Genomic DNA, 18,562 nt, shown 5'->3' with positions numbered 1-18,562 from the left:
ATACAGACCGGGACTAAGATGTATGAGTAATTACTTCCCAGGGACTTGGTCTGGTACCAACACTTGTAATACATGACACAGGTTCAACCCATAAGATCATAATCGCGTCTACTAGACCACACGTCAGATGATTTCCCGTCTAAAGTACCATTAAGGGACATTTTTTCTATATATAATTTTATGTACAGATATATATATATATATATATATATATATATATATATATATATATATATATATATATATATATATATATATATATATGTTATATGTATTTTTTATAGGAATTTTATATATGAATTTTGTTTAGATTACGGGAGTCTAACTCGAAGTGTGGACCAAGCAAAGCAAGTATAGAAAGTTTTCAAAAAACACAACCCAATTTTACATCGGGGAGGAATATTGAATTGGGAGGAGGAAATCAACCGCAAGGGGATTTCCCGGAAGAATTTCTGAAGGTGGAATTTTCCACGGGGAATTGGCCTAGAGCCATAAAAGACATTCCATGACTACAAAAAAAAAAAATTATAGAACACTAGGTCCATTTATAATTGTAACAGAAACATAATACCCCCCCCAAAAAAAAATAAATAAAAAACTTCTACAAGGAGAGTAATTTTATAAAATAGAATTACCCCACCAAGTTGTTATTTCTTCACTGCTTCAATCGAATATTTGAGTTTACTTCTGGCGTTACTTCTTCCTTCTATAAAACTCAAAGAGCTTTTTTTTTACTGTGATTTCTATTTTTTTTACATTTCACCAGGTTTCTTTCAACGTTCCTTTCTTTTTTCATGGCTTTTTGCTTTATTTTGTATTCTCATTCCCTTTTTACTCTTGGAAGTTAACACAAATGAAACAGTTCGTGGTAACCAACTGTAAGTAAGAAGCAACCTGGCTCAATAGTAACCGAAACTAAAAAACGAAATTTCGACACCAATAGATATATAAAAAGGGCTTGTTATGTTGATTTAAAATATATTTCATTAGAAGAGTTTCATCAAGGTTAGTCTTACACACTAAAGGCTACAAGCCAAAGAAAATTTGCCTGATTTAAAAAAAGGGGGAAACACCCCCTAAAAGTCGTAGAATATCAATCCTACGATCAGATTCAGCGCATCAGAGAATCCTACTGTAGAGGTTTCAAGCTCCTTTCTGCAAAAATGTAGAATTTTTTGTTTTTTGCCAGAAGAAAGATCACGGATGCGTGTTTATTGTCTCTTTTTCCCCCCAGAGGTGACTGTATCAATAAAATGGTCCTAGAACATCGATAAGGGGCTCATTAAAACGGAAATCAAAAGTTTTAGTGTTCTTTTTAATTTACCAAAAAGAATGGAGGGCCGCTAGGCCCCTCCCACGCCCCTTTTTTTTCTCAAAATCGTCCGATCAAAATTTAGCCATTTTGTTAAGCATAATCAAAAAGCCGATTAACTCTACCTTTGAAGATATCATGACCCCCATCAGCCGCTTGGGGAAGGTCTTTAAGTTATAAAATTTACGTATAGTATCGTTTACGTATAGTATTTTTTATTTGGAAGTAAGAATACATTTTTCGGGGGAAGAGGGAGGAATTTTCTGCTAGAGGGATTTTTCACGGGGGAATTTTCCATGCGAGGGAAGCTTTCAGAAGGTGAATTTTTGAGGGAAATTTACACTGGGAGAATTTGCCAGATTTTTTTTTTACGAAAATCTTCTTATGCCTTGCTTTCCCTTTGCCGACTCAATTTATGCGAGGAGGAATTAATCGTAATTGTTAGGGGTAAAATTTCACCAGGATTGAATTATCTAGAGAATATAGCCGTGGGGAGGAGGGATTTTTCCGTGGAGGTAGAGCCAGATTTCCTGGCATTATTTAAAAAACCATCGGAAATTAAACCAAAACTCCTCCTCAACATATCGCTCATTGTGCTAAAGTTTGAATTTCGTCCCAATTCTTTAAAAACGACTCTTGAAACACAAGGTTCGATTAATTAGAACAATAGAAAGCTGTTTAAAAAAAAACCTAAAGCCTAAAGAGCAAGGTGTTGAGGAGGAGCAACCACCCTCATATACACAATAGTTTCTGTTAGTTTTAAGTTTTAATGTTGCTTCTTATTTTCAGTTGAAAAAAAAACAACTAGTTTTTCTTTATTAAATAGAAGTAGAAACATCCAGAGCTTTTGTGGGATGATCTCATTTGAAATCAGAAAAAAAAAGTGTTTTTGAAAGATTAGGGGGGAGCGGGCAAATTTACCATTTTTTATGAAGATACGAAAAAGAGCATCTTTCCGCAAAAAACCTTCCCCCTTTAAAAATGAAGTATTCAAATTTAGATGGGTGTGTGGGGGGGCTAGGAGGGCAAAAGCACCCCTATTCCTTATTGTCATCACTAAATAATTGCATATCAGCAGGTCACTTTTAATTCAACACGGAAAAATCCAGCCAGTCAACTCAGATAACTTAGAAGGCTGAACAACCAGCGAGCATATTAAACATTGTGTTTATCACCCATTATTGGAAAAGTTTAAAAACGAAAAAAGAATATCTACCCTCTATTTATTCATATTAAGCAAGATGACATTTCTAGAACAAAGATCAAACAGAGATCAAGAATCTGTAAATTCTTCGATAATCTTTTTGCTCCGAGTAACTCATTGGTACACAGTGCCCCACAAAATTATTCACAGCAGAGGAGGAGGCATAGAAAAATGAGCAATATAAAGACAAAAACGCACCAAAACAAAAAATGCGAGGCAAAGAGCAAGCGTACGAAGCAATCTATGAAACTTGGAGGACCAAGAAATTCTTGGGTGACGTCTCCTGGGAAGAGAATGCAAATGCCGATGGCCGAGTTTTCCATTTAGCAGTTCCGAGCCATCGTATACAATATCCTCTTCTGTTGTATCTGAACCTTCTCCGGGATCGATGCTAGTGGTTTGGTGGTAATGCTTCAGCATCTAGAACCTACAATAATACATGCTATTAAATGAATTGATTTTGAAGAAAAATATATTTGTAATTTTATGTGTACCCTTAATTCTACCTATAGTTATATCCCGTGATTTATTTTCATATCTTGGTACGAATTAGTGATTCCATTGTGTCAAAAATCGACCTCAATTAACAGAGTCCAGTAAAAAATAAGGTATAAAATTTTCGAAAAATTCAGTTAAGAACAAATTAATCGATGTTGAAGAAATACCCAATTTTTTCAAGAAAAAGAAGGAGAGAGTCTCGAATTGAAATTTTGCAATATTTTCTGAATTGAGAGATCATTCACAAAGCTCGAGTCGGAAGAGACTGAAAATGACACCAGAAATGGGAAAATCCCATTACTAAAGCACCCCATTTCCACCCAAGCAAGGTCAGAGAAGGAGGAAAATTAGAATCTTAATTTGTGCAGTATTTAGCGGTTTGAAAGATCTTTCCCTATTAATTTAAGCCTAAGGAGACTGAAAAAGACACCAAAAATTTGAAAAATCCTTCACTAAAGCATCCATTTCCACCCAAACACGTTCAGAGAAGGATGAAAAATCAAAATCTTAATTTGTGCAGTATTTAGTGGCTTGAAAGGTCTTTCCCTATTAATTCAAGCCTAGGGAGACCGGGAATGACACCAGAATTTGGAAAATTCCATCACTTATACTCCATCTTTCACTCTAGGTGGAGTCAGAAGGGGGTAAATACACCATTTCTGCTATAATAATAATATAATACATAATTGAAAAAAATATAACTCTAAGGTCGTTTCCTATTAATTCAAGTCCGGGGAGAGCGAAAAAGACGACAGAATATTAAATTTAAAACAGAACTTCAATTACAACAGAAATTTAAATACGAGATTCCGACTCTTTTTCCCAGGAAAAGGGGTAAAATCCCCCTAAATTTTCGCCACTTGAAACCACTACGTAGCTATGTGAACCTGGCTGGTATATCTGATTAAAACAAAAGTATCATTCTACAAAATTTACAAAAAAATCATGTGAATACCATTCTGAAAATGAATACTAGCGTTAAACTTTTAAATATACACATGGATAGAAAGAACTGCCGGGCAGAGACACGAATTTTCTAACTACTTTCGTTAAGATTCTATGACTTTTAACGGGTGTTTTCCCCTATTTTCTAAAATAAGGCAAATTTTCTCAGGCTCGCAACTTTTGATGGGTAAGACTAAACTTGATTAAACTTATATATTTAAAATCAGCATTAAAATACGATTCTTTTGATGTAATTGTTGGTATCAAAATTCCGTTTTTTAGAGTTTTGGTTACTATTGAGCTGGGTCGCTCCTTACTACAGTTCGTTATCACGAACTATTTGATTATTTAAAACAGATGCGTTTGTATTAAGATACGTTTTTAATTGAACGACATGAAATCCGACTTTTTAAAATCCGGCTCGTCCTCTAAACTTACCATAATATGGCTACTCGAGGAAGAAATAAATTACCATTTTTAAATATTCTAGTATATCCGTCAGACGGCACATAAATTTAACTCACAATATAAGTATATCATTATTCTTTAGATATAAGGTACTAACAAAAACGTACTATCTAAGGGTAGGTATAAAAGAAAAAACCTTTACCCTCTTGTAAGGATGGATATCTACTATTTGTCTAATAATATGCTCGCCTGGTGGCAGGTATTCTCAGCATAATACCGAGTGATTTTTTTTTTTTTTACAGAAAAGTGATTGGCTGAAAGTTACGGACACTCATCAGTTATATAATCTAAAACTATGCTCACAAATAGAACTGTTTTTAGTCCCTTCAAGTACCGAATAGAACTCGTTTCTTCAGACTGTGGCAACTTCTTCCGACAATTACACTGGAAGTATGTTTAGAAAGTTTAAACTGGCACGTCACAAAAAGTGTTTTCAGTAATGAATTCAATATTTAAAAAAACATATCGAAAATAAGCTATAAAAAAAGAATATTAGAAGTGCCTAGAGTAGTTTATTAAATTTTTCTTATTTTTTAGAGCACAAATAAGTACAAGATTTTAGTACAAAAATAATTACATATTGTTTTGGGGCGAAAGAAGGGACATTGTCTCAAATTCTATTATGTCTGGTAATACTCTACTAAGCATATAAACATTAGTCCAATTTGAAATCCCAAAAGCAGATTATTGAGTTTTTCTTATTTTTTATACTTTTTTTTAGTGCAAAAATCAATATATGCATATCCATCAGTAAACCCCGCGTCTGTAACAGAACCAAAGTCAATGATTGTAACATTGTATGATTCATCAACGATTACATTGTCGCATTTCAAGTCTTTGTACGCAACGCCTGCATCTTCCATTCTCAAGACTGCAGTTACTATTTTGTCTGAAAACACAGGCAGATGTAGATTCATCTAGACATCCATACTCTTCAATGCACTTTGAATTCTTATCATATTCCGTAATTATCCAATATCCCTCTGTCCACATAATAGTCATGCATTTTTAGGTATCCATCGATAACCTTGACTTTACCTAAGAAGTAAATTTCCTCTGACACAAATTTAAGTTTCTCTAACATTCTGAGGTAAGGATATATGACTCTGATATATTTTTAAGCAACTTTTTTAGTTAAATCACCTTTCTACTACTAGAAATTTTCCTTCCCCACCTTCACCTAGAACTATATCATTTAAAAGATACTTATTATGATACTTACTACCGACTTTTTTTGGTGTGACACACTGTTGATAAACATGCTTCAACTATTCACAGGCTTTTACTAAGAAGGTTATTGGAAGTCTATGCATATATATATATATATATATATATATATATATATATATATATATATATATATATATATATATATATATATATATATATATATATATATATATATATATATGTATATATATATATATATATATATATATATATATATATATATATATATATATATATATATAGTACTGGGAGCCCGGCAGCTTCGCCATCCGGCCCCAGCAAGGCAGGCTTCTATATATGGGTTTTAAATTCTCATTGTCGCTTGTCTTCAAACTGAAGACAATGTGAGCCTCTTCTTGATGTCTTGGTGCGGCAGGCTTGTATATATTGATTCTTTTTGTCGCTTTTTTTCTAACCACAGACAGTTTGAGCCTCTTCTTGATATTATGGCGTCACCACAAGTTCGATACAACCACTCTGGGAAAAATGCGCACTTTACCTTAAAGTCGTGACCTATTTATATCGTTTTTGTGGCCAGAAATGTCAAATGTGCCAGTTTTAAGAAAACAAATATGTAGCCAATTTCGAAGCCGGGGCCGGCAAGGCTACGTGGCAGGCTTGTATAAACTGATTCTTTTTGTCACTTATCTTCTAACCGAAGACAGTGTGAGTCCCTTCTTGATGTCATGGCGGCAAAATTGGTTCGATAGAACCTTCAAATGAGTCGCCTTTGTTTATAAGAAAATTACGATTTAGATAAATTAAAATTTTGTTAATAAATGAAAAATTAGTTTACATTTTGCCTGAACACTTGTCGGAGACAGGTGGGTGGGGCTAATCAAGATTTTGCCCCAGGCACAAAAGAGGCAAGAACTACCACTGTTTTGACTAATTGAAAATTGGAATCGCTTTGGTCTATTTGAAATTCTTTACCTTCATTTTAGTTTGTTTTTTGTCTTCTTGATTTATTTTCATTCCTTCAAAATTTTCAATGGTAAAATGCATTTTTCAAAATCTAGGAGGGGGGGGGGCTCAATTTTTCTCCTTCAATGAAAATGCCAAAATGGTATTTCTTTAATGAAGATGCCGAAAACATCTCCCAAATGGAGCTTGTATCCGGATTGAGAGAAACATCAAGGGAAACCAAATTTCAATTATCAGTTAATCGAATAAGTTAATATACTGTATTATAAAATATTACAGTATATTAATAATTAATTAATTATTCGATAATAATTAACATACTACTACTACTACTAACCACTCATCGCAGCACCAAGCCGCCTGATGCCAACATCTCTACGCACACTCATCCATCCCAATCTATTCAAAGCTCTTTACACCCTCACAAGAATTTCCCATTTCCCTTAAATCTTCCCTTTAGATCTTTTGTGGTCAACACAGCTATGCATGCTCCTCCTCCATCCCAATCTATTCAAAGCCTCCCTTTTTAAACCCTCCCAGGAATTTCTCATTTCCCATGGATCTTTCTTTATGGCATCCACCAACCCAACCGCAGACGGCCTGCTTTCCATTTAGTTCTAGACAGTTGGCCGAAAAGGACAATTTTTGGCAATCTGTCATCCTTCACCCGCAGAACGTGCCCTAGCCACTTTAAACTTTCCTCTCATTATGGCCCTAGAAAGCGGGATCGAACCACACTTTCCGTAAAGCCTACTGTTTAAAATACGGTCAGTCAGCCGAGCAGCCTACCCAAAACAATCCGTATCCAATTTCTCTGGAAAACATCTAGCAAATCTTCATCCGCCTTTCAGAGTGCCCATGCTTCAGAACCATATTCGACCACTGTCATCACTGTAGCTTCCAATATTCTAATCTTGGTTTGCAGACTTATCTTCCTATTCTTCCAGACCTTTTAAAACTGTGGAAAAACACCTTGAGCCTTGGCTATCCTACTTTTAACATCTTCACTGCTCCCACCGTCGTTTCTAATAATACTACCAAGGTAAGTGTAGCTATCCTCCTGATCAACCTTTTCGTTACCCAACGTAACCTTTTCATCTTCACTTATTCCTAACCTTAGCGACTTAGTCTTTTGAAGATTAATTTTCAAATCTATTCTAGCACCCTGAACTCGCAAAACCTCTAAAAGCCCGTTCATTTTGCTCAAAACTTCATCTGGAATGCTTAAATCATCAGCAAAATCTAAGTCCAAGAAATATTTTCCTTCCCACTTGATTCCGTGTTCTGCCATTGCCTTTCCTGTGTTCGTTAAGACTAATTCCATCAAAATGATCCATATAAAGGGGAATAGAACCCAACCCTGCTTGACTACTGATTTAATATGAAACCAGCTGCTAACCTCATTTCCTATCTTAACCGCAGCAGTGTTATTCTCGTACATAGTACTAATCACTTTAATGTATTTGTCTGGTATACTATACAAGGATAATACCTTCGCTAAAGCTCTTCAACCAACAGAATCGAACGCTTGCTCATAATCTATAAAACTGAGGACTAAAGATGTTTGACAACTAAGGCACTTCTCCATTATCAACACAAGAGTGAAAATTTCTAATAACCACACTGTTTTTCTCTTATAACTTTGTCTACAGCATCTCTCAGTCTAAAAAGTATCATAGTACTAAGTAATTTGCTACCTACAGAGACCAGGCTAATGTCTCGATAATTACCATAGTCACTTTTATCACCTTTCTTATACAGTGGTTTAACTACGGTTTTCTAAAATCAGCAGGTACTTCCCCTTTCTTCTAACTTATTTCTAACCACATAGCCACCACATTTAAAAGAGTCATTTATCACAATATCGGCACGAGGGCCATAATATCCTTTAATCCTTTTAGTACTGTCGCTTATTCTTCCTCACAAAACATATCTCCCTTCACATCCAAGGTATCACAAACTTTTTGATTTTCCTCTATATCTTTTCCTACAACTCTATCTCGGTTTGGCATATTCTCAGAATGTTCTGTCCATCTCCCTTTAACTCTTTTCTTATCACTAACTATGGCCCGTTCGTATCTTTAATTGGGACAAGTCCTAATTGACTACTCCCTTTCAATTTATTAACATGCCAGTAGCCTATAATATTTTACTATTGTGCGGTCTAGTCGCATATTCCAGATGCTCGGTAAGTTTATCCATGGCCTCCACTTCACACCTACTTAGTTAATATTCTAATGCTTTCTCCACTTTCTTTGCATTCCTCTTGTTTTCACATGATCTATCACTCAGATAATTCCTGTGCAGGCCCCTTCTCATTTCTATTAAACATAAAGCTTTCTCACAAATATTCCTGGCTAAGTTTCTAACGTTTTTTCCTAAGAAAACAACGGCAACTTCACAAATTATATTCCTCAAATTATTTCATACATCTTCAAGATTGTCAAATTTTAAACTGTCCAGTTTAGTATTCAATTGTTCCCGGAAAGTTTCTCTCAAATTCTCATCCTGGAGTCTACCAATATTATAACTGCCCAGGAGGTAGGAACCCTTCCGAAATTTCAGCTTTAAATTAAACTTAGATACTACTAGGCGGTGATTTATGCTTTTAACCTCAATAACATCACTCCTAAATACCCTAGCATCTGGTATTGATCCTACGATGCCAGTATTCGGTTTACAATCACATAAATCAATAAAGAGTTGCTGTTTTACTATCACCCGAATACCACGTTAACTTGTGGGCCATTTTACGACCAAATACTGTATTGCTTATAACAAGATTGTAGCAATTGCAGCAATCTATGAAATGAGCGATCACTATTGTATTACTAATTCCTTCCCAGTCAAAACAAGACTTACCAGAATCTTTATTCATCATGAGCCCTACTCCCTCTCTATGTACCCCATCCTTTCTGCCCGATAAATAAATTCTATATTACCTAATTTGATGCTTCCTTTCCCTGGGATATGACTTTCCGAAACTCCTAATAAGTCCAGTTTCGAATCGCCAGGATGGACCAGTCAAAATGTCGATACAATACTTACTTTTTAACGTCATTACATTCTTAGTTCCAATGTCCATATTCTGTAAAACATTGACATTATTTTTGCCTCAGGAAAAGCAATGGTCCTCGATACCAGTGCAAACGGGGACCAACACATCTTCTCAGGTCTAAGCTGAAGCGCTTAGGCCGGCTTATAACCAAACAGCAAGAAGTCTCCAGGACTTTCAGAATGAATGGAGGCATTATGCAACCCTGGGCCCATCTTGGTCACAACATGACTTTCAGCACTTGGGGATGCTCTTCTATCAACAAGAATTGAAATCCTGCACAGACAATCTCAAGGCTATTACCTCCGAATCATTACGTATGTATGCCTACAAATATTATGCTACTACGGGTAGGCAATCCATGGTAGATAAATTAGCTAGGAAGAGGTTTTTCAGCCCGAAAGCAACTGCCAAAACAAACCGAGCCCAGAAGAATTATCCATTAATCAGAACCCCGTTGGAATGTTGTGTCGTTTATTAATCAAATAAACAATTATACATTAAAAAATGATAGTGATTAAAAATAATTATCAAGATAGAAAATTAGTACGTAAATATATAATAAATTAATAGAAAATAATAAACTATTATTACTTATAGGACCGTACCTCTTTTTGCAATACATCCCACGGTGTGACATAAATCTTGAAACCGGACAAAACTCCTTCAGTTCCAGAAAACTTTCTCTCAAATTCTCATCCTGGAGTCTACCAACATCATAACTGCCTGGGAGGTAGTTACCCTTCCAAAATCTCAGCTTTAAATTAACCTTAGAAACTACTAGGTGGTGATTTATGCTTTTAACATCAAAACATCACTCCTAAATACCCTAGTATCTGGAATTGATCCTTCCTTGCCAGTCTTCTGTATACAATCACATAATCAATAAGGTTTGCTGTTTTACTATCGCGTGAATACCACGTTAACTGCTGGGTCATTTTATGACCAAATATTGTATTGGTTATAATTGGATTATTATACCTACAAAATTGCAGCAATCATTACTGTTTTTTTTCCCTACACCAAATTTACATAGGCTAGTGTACCATCTATCCCGATTTCTACCGACCTGGGCGAAAAAAATCTCCTAATAAAACACCATATTTCTACCTGGGCTATAAGTTCCTGTAGCTATAAGTAAAATTCATAAGAGTAACCAATATCTCCATTAGTTGGTTCTACAGGGGCATATACTGCTAGAACTGATCCCCTGCACTTTTTAGTTATCAAAGTAAGTCTAAGTTTCATGGGCAACGTGAGGCGTTGCGGCAACCTTTGTTCAGCTTCGCCGAGTAAAGTGTTGCGAGAGCAACACTTTGGTTTTGTTTCCTCGCTCCGATTAAACGCTAAAGTTGTTAATCTGTAAAGATCTTAAAATAAATACTAGATACACCAACTCGCGAAAGTTACAAACCCCTCATTGCAACTAGGAAAAGTTTAAAACCCCTCATCGCTGAAGATGATTGTAGCCTAACAGCCGATTATACTTACAAGTCCCCTACATGTCTTACCGCTGGAACCAAATTGGTCTTACCATCAAATACATAGAAAACAAATAATAGGTACACCAACTAGCAAAAGTTGTGAACCCCTCATTGCCAAAAATGATTATGAGCTAACAGCCGACTGTTGCTTAACGCTCTCCTGTATGTCTCACAATTGGTACCGGCCTATTTTTTATTTCAATGCGTACCTTGCTACTGAAGTTATCAACCCCTTTTAACTTTCAAACTAGTATATCTAATGGAGGAATTTTTTCTACCAAAAAATGGAAGTCATATACTTTGATCAGCTCATCAAGAGCTATTGACTGCCGTCGAAAAAAAATCTATCGGTCTTAGTTCAAAAGTTGCCTTTTTGCCGTGGGCCAAGTTTCTAACGTCATCACTTAGAAAGGAGCAAAGGATAAACTCTAATTTCTTTAGCAATGAGAGAACTTTTAAAGTTTAAGAGGCACATCTAATACCGTTTATGTACCATAATCCCAAGTGCAAATACCGAATGATAAACTCAGATGAAATCACGAACAGAAATGAGTGGAAACAAGATTTTTAGCCCCAGGCAAGAATTGTACGAGGCTTTCCAAAATACGAAGTCATATTCATCAATCTGGCCTAAGGTCCACACTTTCCATAAAAACCGCTGAGGTTAGACCTTTACCATTTTCTAGGAATAAGCTGAAATCGGGGTGCTAGGAAAAAAACACGAAAAACCAAAGTGTTGCTCTTGGAATGAGCGATCACTGTTATATCATTATTTCCTTTCCAGCCTAAAAAAGACTTAGCAGAATCTTTATTCATCATGAGCCCTACTTTCTGTCTATGTACCCCACCCTTCCTGCCCCTAGAATATGAGTTTCTGAAACTCCTAATATGTTCAGTCGAATCGCCGGGATGGGTCAGTCAAAATGTCCATACGATAGTAACTTTTTAACGTCGTTACATTCCAAGTTCCAATTTTCATATTCTTTAAAACATTGAAATAATTTTTGGCTCAGAAAAGCAATGGTCCCAGATACCTGTGCAGGACGAGGAGCAACAAATCTTCTCAAATCTACACCAAAGCGCTTAGGCCGGCTTAGAATCGGACAGCAAGAAGTACCAGGACCTCCGGAATGAATGGAGGCTTTGTGCAACCCCGGGCCCGTCTTGGTCACAGCATGGCTTTCAGCACTTGTCGATGCTCTTCTATCAACAAGAGTCAAAATCCTACACAGACAATCTCAAGGCGATTACCTCCAACTCATTATATATTCATGCCTACAAATATTATGCTACTACGAGGAGCCAATCCATAGTGATAAATGAGCTAGCGAGGGGTTTTTCGGTCCGAAAGCACCTGCCAAAATAAGCCAAGCCCAGAAGAATTATCCATTAATCAGAATCCCGTGCGAATGTTGTGTCGTTTATTAATCAAATAAATAATTATAGGCTAACAAGTTATAATGATTAAAAATAATTATTATAATAGAAAAGTAATACCGAAATATATAACAAATTCAAAGAAAATAATAAATTAATTATTATTACTGATAGAACCGCACCTCTTTTTGCAAATAAATAAAAAAAACAAGTTTTTTTAACTGAAAGCAAGGAGCGACATTAAAACTTAAAACGCACAGAAATTACTTCGTATATGAAAGAGGCTGCTTCCTCATCAGCGCCCCGTTCTTTACGCTAAAGTTTGACTCTTTCTCTCAATTCTTCTTTTTAAAACCGTAAAAAACTTTAGCGTAAAGAGCGGGGCGTTGATGAGGACGCAGCCTCTTTCATATACGAAGTAATTTCTGTGCGTTTTAAGTTTTAATGTCGCTCCTTACTTTCAGTTAAAAAAAACTTGTTTTTTTTTTATATTTAATTTCTGAACGTTTTTGAATCAATGCATGTTTTGATTTTGGCTCTCCGCAGAGGAATAATCAAAACGAAATTTGCATTTTTTTTTTTTGGCTAAATGGTTTTCTCATAATTTTGATCGAATGATTTTGAGAAAAAAAGAGCGGGGGACGAAGCCTAGTTGCCCTCCGATTTTTTGGTTAATTAAAAAGGCAACTAGAACTTTTAAGTTTTTACGAATCTTTTTATTGGTAAAAGATTTACGTAACTTATAAATTAGCTTACGTAAAGAACTTTTGTATTCTCATGTTTTTATTACATATATGAGGGGATTCGCCCCATCGTCAGTACCTCGCTCTTTACACTAAAGCTTAAATTTTATCCCAATTCATTAAGAATGACCCCTGAATCACAAAAGCCGTAGAATAAATAGTTGAAATTACTAAAAATACTTTAGCGTAAAGAGCGAGGTATTAGAAGGAGGTGAGCCCCTCATATGGGTAATAATTTCTGTTTGTTTTAAGTTTTATTGCTGTTCCTTACTTCCAGCTGAAAAAGCTTTTTCACATTTATTTTTATAATGTGTTTTTTTTTAAATAATGCTAGTAAATCCTGCTCTCCCTTCATAGAAATTTTCTTCTCCCATGACAAATTCTCGATGGAAAGTTCCCCCCGCATATCCCCCTCTTCTCAACCCCTCCCCCGACCAAAAAAATCCTCCTGAAAACGCCTATATACTTCCCAATAACCATTACTATATGTAAGCACAGGTCAAAGTTTGTAACTTGTTGCCCCTCCCACGGGAACTGTGGGGGAGTAAGTCGTCCCCAAAGACATAGTTATAAGGTTTTTCGACTACGCTGAATAAAATGGCTATCTCAGAATTTTGATCCGTTAACTTTGGGAAAATAATTAGCGTGGGAGGGGGCCTAGGTGCCCTCCAATTTTTTTGGTCACTTAAAAAGGGCACTAGAACTTTTCATTTCCGTTATAATGAGCCCTCTTGCAACATTCTAGGACAACTGGGTCGATACGATCACCCCTGGGAAAAAACAAAAACAAAAAAATAAACACGCATCCGTGATCTGCCTTCTGGCAAAAAATGCAAAATTCCACATTTTTGTAGATAGGAGCTCGAAACTTCTACAGTAGGGTTCTCTGATACGCTGAATCTGATGGTGTGATTTTCGTTAAGATTCTATGACTTTTAGGGGGTGTTTCCCCCTATTTTCTAAAACAACGCAAATTTTCTCAGGCTCGTAACTTTTGATGGGTAAGACTAAACTTGATGAAACTTATATATTTAAAACCAGCATTAAAATGCGATTCTTTTGATGTAGCTATTGGTATCAAAATTCCATTTTTTAAAGTTTTGGTTAGTATTGAGCCGGGTCGCTCCTTACTACAGTTCGTTACCACGAACTGTTTGATACAGCCAGAGTTTTGACATAAATCTTGAAACTGGACAAAACTCCTTCAGCCATTAAGATATCAGTATACCTTGAAATAGCCAACATCATAGACTATATAATTTGCATTATGTCAAATCTTCATACATTTGTGAAATTTACATATACTCCCCTTCCTCAAAGGAATTTTAGGAAAAACATGTTGTTCACCAACTTACCTACATGTTCACCCACATAAGACTTACAGAGACAGTAACACATGGAGTTTTCCAGCTCTATACCTCCATTGAAAGATCCATTTAAACTATTTAATCCGTACTTTCTATATTTCTGGCATTTAACATTTTTCCTTAAATTACTTTCTCCTCCTAATTTACATCTCTTTTCATTTGTTCATTTATCCATATACGAAAATTGAAATATTTTGGAAAATATAAGAAGAATAAAGTAGTAAATAATTAAAGCTTTCATATCTGATATAAACTAACATTAAAAACAGAAAATACAAATAAAAGTAACGGTAACATTTCATTAAAAGAAAGTGCATATCAAGACTTGGGTACATTTACCCTGGCGGCTTCCAAGGATAGGTCCTTTTGAGCTCATGTTTCCATGAATCTCAAGATGTTTTTGATTGTTCCCAAGGTTTACTACGTTAATCATATAATTCTCTTCTGTTTTTGCAATCATGTTTTTCGATTTTTTCTACTATTTGCTTATTTATTATACAAGCTGTCGCTATAATTCATCTTCCTCTTCCTCTTCATATACAGGTAGGGCTTAGAATATAATGTTAATATACTCGGAAAAAAAAATCATTGTAATGGACAGCCTGTGGTAAAATGAGGCAATTAAATTGTAAAGATTATAGAAAACAAGAGCTAAGAGCTCATATGGCACTTGTGACGAGGCAAGAAGAGCTAAAAGTCAAGAGCTCATATGGTATGAGCTCTAACACAGTTCTAAGAATCAATCGATTAATTTAAAAGGAAAATCAGAGGCTTAATGCCGGTCAGGATTTAAAATAAGAATTCTGAGTCACGATGCCCTTCTAAATGTCAAAATTCATTCAGATCCGATCACCCACTTGTAAGTTACAAAAACCTCATTTTTTCTAATTTTCCTCTCCCTTTAGCCCCCCAGATGGTCAAATCTGGGAACGACTTTATCAAGTCAATTTGTGCAGCTCCCTGACACGCCTACCAATTTTTATCGTCCTAGCACGTCCAGAAGAAGCCAAACTTGCCAAATCCGGTACGGTTACGTCAATCACGTATTAAGGACATTTGCTCATTCTATCCACCAAGCTTCATCCCGATTCCTCCACTCCGAGTGTTTTCCAAGATTTCCCCCTCCAACTCCCCCAATGTCAAAAGATCTGGTCGGAATTTGAAATAAGAGCTCTGAGACATGAATTCCTTCTAAAATATCAAATTTCATTAAGATCCGATCACCTAATCGTAAGATGAAAATACCCCAATTTTCACGTTTTCCAAGAATTCCGGTTTCCCCCTGCAACTCCCCCCAATGTCACAGGATCTGGTTGCAATTTAAAATTAGAGCTTTAAAGCACAAAATCCTTCTAAATATCAATTTTCATTAGGATCTGGTCACCCTTTCGTAAGTTACAAATACCTCAATTTTCAAAATTACCCCCCCCCCAACTCCACCAAAGAGAGCAGACCCGGTCCGGTTATGTCAGTCACGTATCCTAGACAGGTTTTTATTCTTCCCATTCAGTTTCATCCTGATCTCTCCGCTTTAAGTATTTTCTAAGATTTTCAGTCCCCCCCAACTGCCCCCCCCCAATGACGCTGGATCCGGTTGAGATTTAAAATAAGAGATCTGAGTTACGAGGTCCTTCTAAATATGAAGTTTCATGAAGATCCGATCACTCCTTCGTAAGTTAAAAATACGTCATTTTTTCTAATTTTTGAGAGTTAACCCCCCCCCCCCCCCCTCCAATAGAGCGGATTCGTTTCAATTATGTAAATCACGTATCTAATACTTCTGTTTATTTTCCCACCAAGTTTCGTCCCGATCCCTCCAATCTAAGCATTTTCCATGATTTTAGGTTCCCCCACCCCGAACTCCCCCCATTGCCACCAGATCCGGTCGGGATTTAAAATACGAGCTTTGAGACACGATATCCTTCTAAATATCAAATTTCATTGAGATCCGATCATCCGTTCGTAAGTTAAATATACCTCATTTTTTCTAATTTTTCAGAATTACCCCCTCTCCCAACTAACCCAAAGAGAGCGGATCCGTTCTGGTTATGTTAATCATGCATCTAGGACTTGTGCTTATTTTTACCACCCAGTTTCATCCCAATCCCTCCATTCCAAGTGTTTTCCAAGATTTTAGGATTCCCCCTCCCCCCCAATGTCATCAGATCCGGTCGGGATTTAAAATAAGACCTCTGAGACACGATATCCTTCTAAATATCAAATTTCATTGAGATCTGATCACCCGTTCGTAAGTACCTCATTTTTTCTAATTTTTCAGAATTAACCCCCCCCCCCCCCAACTACCCCAAAGAGAGCGGATCCGTTCCGATTATGTCAATCATTTATCTAGGACTTGTCCTTATTTTCCCACCAAGTTCCATCCCGATCCCTCCACTCTTAGTGTTTTCCAAGATTTAGGTTTCCCCTCCCACCCCCCACCCCCCCAATGTCACCAGATCCGGTCGGGATTTAAAATAACAGCTCTGAGACACGATATCCTTCCAAACATCAAATTTCATTAAGATCTGATCAACCGTTCGTAATTTAAAAATACTTCAATTTTTCTATTTTTTCCAAACTAACGGGGCCCCCACTCCCCCCCCCAAGATGGTCAAATCGGGAAAACGACTATTTCTAATTTAATCTTGTCCGGTCCCTGATACGCCTGCCAAATTTCGTCGTCCTAGCTTACCTGGAATGCCTAAAGTAGCAAAATCAGGACCGACAGACCAACAGACCGACAGAATTTGCGACTGCTATATGTCACTTGGTTAATACCAAGTGCCATAAAAACGCTTCCATTTGTTTAGTAAAAGCCACACTGCAAAAGCTTCACATTAAACTTAAAAAGTCGATCTAAAATTTAATATATTTATTATCGAGGTATGCATAAAATACGTCACGTTCTAAATACACAACATACCAAAATCATGGAATTTAAGCAAAATCGCATCACCAGCAAAAAATTCTAAATATACTGAAAACAAAAGGGCAGAACTAAAATTGTCATTATAATAAACAAAGGCAATCAAAATAAGGGCAAATAAAGTCATTCTATGTATTATTGTGTATTATGGTAAAACTGAATAAAAGTACATACAACAAAAGTGGTTGAAGATAATGCTGAACCCTTAAAGACAAAATATGCAGCACACTGGATTAAACAGCGCAATAATAAGATCTCCAACCAAATGAAATTAGCAGAGCTACTGATTCATTGCAATGTTTCATCAGAGGATGTTAAAAGGATATGCAGCACATTAGATACATCACAGTGGATAAACAGAAACATAAAAAGATCTTATAACCAAATGAAATCAGTAGAGCTACTGATTCATTGCAATGTTTCATCAGAGGATGTTAAAAGGATATGCAGCACATTAGATACATCACAGTGGATAAACAGAAACATAAAAAGATCTTATAACCAAATGAAATCAGTAAAGCTACTGATTCATTGCAATGCTTCAGCAAAGGATGTTAACAAGATATGCAACACATTGGATACATCACAATGATTAACTAGAACCATAATAAGATCTCGTAACCAAATGAAATCAGCAGAGATACTGATTCACTGTAATCCTTCAGCAAAGGATGTTAAAAGGATATGCAGCACATTGGATACATAACAATGACTAAAAAGAACAATAATAGGATCTCCAACTGAACGAAATCGTCAGAGCTAGAGATTCATTGCAATGCTTCAGCAAAGAATGTTAACAAGATATGTAGCACATTAGATACATCACAATGACTAAACAGGACCTTAATGAGATCCCCAACCAAACAAAATCAGCAGAGCTACTGATTCATTGCAAAGCTTCAGCAGAGGATGTTGAAAGGACACGCAGCACATTGGATACATCGCAAAGGCTAAACAGAACCATAATAAGATCTTGTAGCCAAATGAAATCAGCAGAGATACTGATTCATTGCAATGCTTCAGCAAAGG

General features: G+C 36.1%; 1 protein-coding gene across 1 annotated transcript in view; it reads right to left on the bottom strand.

Annotated features, from left to right (window-relative positions):
• Nucleotides 1-18,562, bottom strand: part of LOC136040971 (uncharacterized) — a 52,391-nt gene that overhangs the window by 17,334 nt on the left and 16,495 nt on the right. Inside the window, exon 2 of the mRNA XM_065725442.1 lies at nucleotides 2,715-2,943. Within this exon, the coding sequence (XP_065581514.1) occupies nucleotides 2,715-2,936 (222 nt within the window). The 5' untranslated portion in view covers nucleotides 2,937-2,943. The remainder of the gene's footprint in view (nucleotides 1-2,714; nucleotides 2,944-18,562) is intronic.

The sequence above is a fragment of the Artemia franciscana genome, chromosome 21 (genome assembly GCF_032884065.1).
Source record: "Artemia franciscana chromosome 21, ASM3288406v1, whole genome shotgun sequence".
Taxonomy (NCBI): domain Eukaryota; kingdom Metazoa; phylum Arthropoda; class Branchiopoda; order Anostraca; family Artemiidae; genus Artemia; species Artemia franciscana.
The sequence above is the reverse complement of the archived record's forward strand: the minus strand, read 5'-3'. Positions and strand labels throughout refer to the sequence as shown.